We start from the raw sequence: 5,709 nt of genomic DNA on the forward strand, positions 1-5,709 counted from the left end.
ATTCTACGCAACAACATGGATGGGGATTTTCCGGAAGGAATGTGACGGCACCTTTTGCCTATATGAACTCGATACAAGAAAAAAAGGCTTTTTACATTCAGCCTTTTTCCTTTATTTGCTTGGACGCAGTCGATTTCACTTTCCACTTTCCACTGAGGGGTGAGTATCGACTCCCCGAATGTTGCCAGCTTTTAATACAAGCTTTTAATACACTTTAATTCCTTGGTTGTAATTCCGTTCTTGCGAGGGCTGAAGAGTGTGGTTCGCTCCGTGTCCAATTCGGAAAAAGGAAATATATTTTTCTCGCCCCGTGGTATGTGACCACCGATTCTTTTATCGTATGTCAGTGTGGGCGTTTTCATAGTGGCCATGTCAATTCGTGTCTATACTGATGTAATGGTTCGTGTCTTGAATAACTATTGGTTACGTACATTCATCTTGCAATCCCCCCCATTTTGAAGTTTAGCTTTGGCAGTTCTCTTATGTTTACATTTCTCATAATCGTTCTTATGCCTATTATTTGGCCAATACAAATAATAGATCAAAACATCGATGCATCGAAAATATCGATATTTTGATTCGATGTATCGAAAATTGTCCACTCGACAATAGTCGATGCATCGATGCCATCGATGGAGGAGAAAATCAACACGTGAACACTTGTTGGACTCAGCATAACTGTAAGTACATCAAAATAAAAGTTTGTTAAATTGTTTGAAAATTTTTTTTCCACAGAGTAGGAAAACTATGCTTATCGATGCATCGATGTACGCCCTCCGATGCATTGAAAATTATCGAAGTATTTTTCCCACTGACATCCCTATTGGAAATGGGAAAAATTAGATCGCAGGCCTGTGTAATCAGTGTTGGGCAAAATTTATTCGAATGACGAATAACAAATGAATAAATTGTTTTTCTTGTTATTCGTAAATAATAAATAATTTTGTTTATTCAAAAAAAAATTATTCGAATGACGGATAAATTATGTTATTCGTTATTCGAATAATTATTATCTTCATTAGTTATTCGAATAACGAATAAAATAATAATAAAACAAGTAATTTATGTATATAGATATGTACATATATTTATGTATAAAATGATAACCGTTTTCGTTGTTGTTATTTAACTCAAACCCCTAGATAGATTTAAATCAAATTTTCGGAGGTTATTCCATGCGCATAAAGTCCTATTAAAGGCTACTAGAAAACTCCTTTGTGGCGATGGAGCCGAGTTATTTATAAAAGCCGTATTTATGAACTGATTTCGTTCAAACTCAAAATGTGTTCTTCCTGCATGATGAAAAAGACTTATGCGAAAAATGGACCCGCTAGGTGGCGCTACAGTTGAGTTATTTAGAAAATCCCTACTTATTGTACAATCAGGTTGCAATTCATAATGGTGCTGCAGTCGAAATCTCTAGAAACCCCATATGTCTGGACTCCTTTGTTTTTTATGTTTATATTATACGAATTTACGATGTCCCACGTCGTGCGACCTTGCATCTACCTCCGCTTTATGAAATTGCTCGGGCGGCCATTGCAGTAGCAGTAAGACTCAAGGAAACCAGCTCTTGGATATTTTAAAAGTGGCGAATCAGCAAGGAAAGTTTCGACCACATCCTTCCAATTCCTATATCAATGGCCAAATTTTACATCGAGGATTTTTGGCTCTCCTATAATAGAATACGCACATCTGTGCTCTTCACCATCCTTATAAGGACTTTTGTTGGCCTACATGACATAAGACTAGAGGTTGACGCATCGGACCAATGTTGTAGTTGCAAGATCATAGAAGAAGATTACGCACGCTTAGAAGAGATCTCACAAGTGGAAATAAGACCATTGGTAAAGCTCATGACATTGAAAGGAATTTTTTCTTGCATATAGCATCAGAGCGCTATTTTTTTGGCAGAAATATGTGTGAGAATTTTTACTTTACCCATATTTGGTTTTCAACGCTATTCTTGCATTGGCCAACGCAAAAAATCTTATCAGGGGCCGCGAAACCAGAGGGAATGGGCTAATATTCTTGATAAAATAGTAAACAAAATTCAGCTAACTTACAATCCTTGACAATAGAAATAAAAGTAAAAGTTGGCTCAATGTGTTAAAAATTAGTTTTTATTCATTATTTAAAATAACGAATAAATTATTCGCAAGCAATTTATACACGAATAATTTATTAGTGAATAAGTTATCTGCGAATAATTATATTACGGATAAAATTTTATTCGAATAATTATCTAAATAACAATTTATTCGAATAATGCCCAACTCTGAACGTAACAGTATTGACGTCAAAATTAATTTTATCAGTTCAATAAATACGTAGTTCTTGAGTTATATAAGGAGAGCAGACTTTTTCGATAATATAAAGCAGTTTTAAAAAGTACTTCCAAAAATCCTAATGTAACAGTCCGCTGTTGAAACATTTATAACTCCTAAACAACAGGAGGCACAATATATTTTAGGCATATATTAAATATTGCCACATACTTATTGAAGAGGAAAAACTATCCGAAAGTAGTATTGTAGCGAGTTTGAGCGGTATTTGAAAAGCACTGTGAGCCAAAACTTATTGTAATAGTACGCGTTTTTGGCCATATGATCATTTTCTTTTATTTATAGTCAGAAACAATCAGCATGAATAGGAATATATTTAGAGTAACTTCGGTATATATGGCCCACCCTTAACTTTTTTGGCAATAAAACTGCGAACTCAAATTTAATTCATCTATTTGTTACCTTAAAAGGCGTTAAAAATATTATCAAATCAGTCTCCAATAACCAATGTTCAGAAAAATAACACAAATAAAAGATACAATGGAAAAATCAAATGAACTTCAATTTAGCACTTTGCAAAAATGTGCGGTTAATATGGACCATGGCGCGTTAAATATGGACTAGGGTGGTCCATATTTTACTCGCTTTATGAGCAGCAAAAATCGCAAATAAAACTTTTTTTTTCGTTCCCGGAACATAGCTCATGTGCCCACATTGTACATATAACACATTGCACCCATGCTTCTCCTCTTTTATCGTCAGAAAATAAACTTGAACAATAGATACATTTGGCATCTTCCTGATTAGATCTGTCTGGACTAAGATCTGGCGAGTCATTTAAGACGATGTTGTCGTCACTTTCTGATGAAGTATTTTCTTCTACACGTTGACTTTTCTTCTGAAAAATAAGTTTGAAGTAAATTAGTATTTTTGTATTTATTTCGTAGTTTCTATCTAAGTTCATACCTTCGTTTTTAAAACGTTTTCTTTTCTTGTGCCTTTTTCAAGTTTTGGCTTTCTTTTCTTGACATGTCTCTCACCCTTTGTTTTCTTCAGAGATTCTTCTAAAGCCTGCTTGTATGATGATGATGAAATTAGTTCTGCTTTTCCTGTTTTTCGTCCGCGGTTTGAAGTTTTCTTGATACGTACCGGAATCGGGGAAATCTCTTGAGGCATTATATAAGAGCTTGATCTTATACCAGAGGACGTAGACGGTTCGAAAGAAATGGGTTCTACTACATCGGAATTGTGTTCTGATTGCGACAATTCAGAGGTTTGTACGGTTGGTAATGAAGACGTAACTGTACCCTCCATGCAATCTATCGGTGCTTCAACTTCCTCTGCCGCCAAAAAGTCGTGGTCGTTAAAAATATTTCTATTAAAGGGGCATATTCCGGTTGAAGAAAAACCTTTCACAGCAATTTCTCCAGTTTGCGTTTTCATGTAAGATCGACCAAATAATTCAATAATGTCAAAATGTGTTAATGCTTTTGCATTATTTATGGCCCAGCACCTTATTTCCTCGGTCAAATATTTTTTTAACGGCCCCATAAAAGTTTTGTCAAGAGGTTGAATTTTATGGCTTGAATGTGGAGGAATCGAAAGAATGTGAATGTGGTTATTTCTAGCTAGCTCAATGATTTCAATGTTTCTTGTGTGACTTGTATGCCCGTCTAAAATGAGCAACACAGGAGATGATTCAGAAGGTTTAACGGTAGCAAGGAAGTGCTTGAACCATTTACTAAACAAATTGGTTTGAACCCATCCAGAGGGATGATTAGCATGTATCGATCCCGGAGGTGCTCCTTTCATAAGAAGAGGATTGTCCCTCTTTCTGGGGAAAATAAACATTGGTGGCACGAACGATCCAGCTGCACTCATACACAAAATGGCAGTAATTAAGGATCCCCTTTCAGCTGAAGCAAGAGCACGTATCTGTTTGCGGCCTTTCAGAGCCAAAACCTTCGGCATTTTGGCTGGCACAACGGATATTCCAGTTTCGTCTACATTGTAGATGTTATTAGGGGAAAAATTGTATGTTGTCATTTCCTTTTCAAGCATATCAAAGAAAACTGCCTCGTTTTCCTTCGAAAACCCTCTTGCTCGGGCTACAGATGTGCTGGTTGGTTGACGGAACGACAGAGATGGGTGGCGCCGAAGAAATAAACGTAACCAGTCTCTTCCTGCTGTTTCTTTTATCACTGAAAACGAGTTTGGTAAACTATTTTTTACAGCCAATTGAAATGCCAAGGATCGTATATCATTCTGTGTTAATCCAAACAGTTTCGCTTCCATAAGCAGTATATACTCGGCAAGAGAATCTTCGAGTTCAGGTGGGAAAATGGGTTTTCTCCCAAGTTTAGCTGCCACTACTTCCTCTACAGGTCTTCCCTCATCTGCCACTAAACGCCGCAGCGTGGTTTTAGGTACGTTGTACTCCTTAGATGCCTTCAAAAATCCCATTTGTTTAGTCTTTACAGCGGAAATTGCTTCCATCATGTTTTCCTTGCGCCACGTCTGACGTTTTTTCGGAGCTGGACTTGATTTTGGAGCCATTATTGTCCTTCAAAAGAAAATTATTTATTATTACCGACGTTGAATGAAACACGTGTCAAATATGGCCCACTGGTCCATATTATCAACATCTTAATGGGCCATATTACCCGCACTATACATTTTTCACTGCTTTTTCATTTATGCACACTTCACGAGTTATTTATTGAAATTGGATTCCACTTCAAGAAATAACGGTCTAAGCACTATATATTTAACACCCCAAAACATATTTTTCAATTAAAATTAAACATAAAAAACTTTACGAAAACGTACCAAAAAATACTAAGTTGCCACCAAAAAATAATTTTCGTGCAATAGTGCGCACATCTGTTTCACCACACTCGTCAAATAACACTGAATCGTGCTCTGCTAAAATATGTGTGGAGCGAAGTCACTGTGTGATGTTTTGACTTTGTGGCTGGGAAGATATTCAGGTGGGCCATATTATACACATGGGCCATATATGCCGCACTTACTCTATAATAAAAGCCTATAACGAAGGAGCAATTACATTGTAAAAAATCAAAAGTTATGGTTCTGATATTTTGGGCCACTTAATAAGCCCGGGCCCGGGAGGATTCACCCCTTTCTCACCTCCCTCTGGACGGGCCTGCCTACACTACACACTTTTGTCCTAAAAAAATTATCAACATTACTACTTCTTTCAGAAATATACCATTTTTTCTCTGCAAAAATGCTGTTGAACAGTGTTATAATACAGATAACTTTTATTAATTAATTAATTTGTATGAAATAAATTACAAAATAATTGTTTTTGAAATCAATCGCTTTCTCTTTGTTCAAAATAAATATTTATGAATGAGGCATTTCATGTCACCGCGGCTACCTCTGTGCGCGACCTCTAAAG

At 36.3% G+C, this 5,709-nt stretch overlaps 1 protein-coding gene across 1 annotated transcript; it reads right to left on the reverse strand.

Annotated features, from left to right (window-relative positions):
• Nucleotides 1–541: 541 nt before the first annotated feature.
• On the reverse strand, nucleotides 542–4,841 carry LOC108364016 (uncharacterized). Its single transcript, XM_017617559.1, has 3 exons — nucleotides 3,252–4,841; nucleotides 3,072–3,183; nucleotides 542–678 (listed from the first exon to the last, which is right to left on the reverse strand). The coding sequence occupies exons 1-3, from the start codon at nucleotides 4,839–4,841 to the stop codon at nucleotides 542–544; spliced, it is 1,839 nt and encodes a 612-aa protein (XP_017473048.1).
• Nucleotides 4,842–5,709: the final 868 nt, after the last annotated feature.

The sequence above is a fragment of the Rhagoletis zephyria genome, unplaced genomic scaffold (assembly GCF_001687245.7).
Source record: "Rhagoletis zephyria isolate East Lansing unplaced genomic scaffold, Rhagoletis_zephyria_1.1 Rzeph_scaffold_01438, whole genome shotgun sequence".
Taxonomy (NCBI): Eukaryota; Metazoa; Arthropoda; class Insecta; order Diptera; family Tephritidae; genus Rhagoletis; species Rhagoletis zephyria.

What these genes read in the sequence shown, in the direction of transcription:
- LOC108364016 (XM_017617559.1), bottom strand. Translation starts at nt 4,841, where the DNA reads ATGGCTCCAAAATCAAGTCCAGCTCCGAAAAAACGTCAGACGTGGCGC. An exon ending in AAAACGTTTTAAAAACGAAG is followed by an intron (nt 3,184 to 3,251) that starts GTATGAACTTAG and finishes CTTATTTTTCAG; the next exon opens with AAGAAAAGTCAACGTGTAGA. An exon ending in TAATCAGGAAGATGCCAAAT is followed by an intron (nt 679 to 3,071) that starts GTATCTATTGTT and finishes ATGTACTTACAG; the next exon opens with TTATGCTGAGTCCAACAAGT.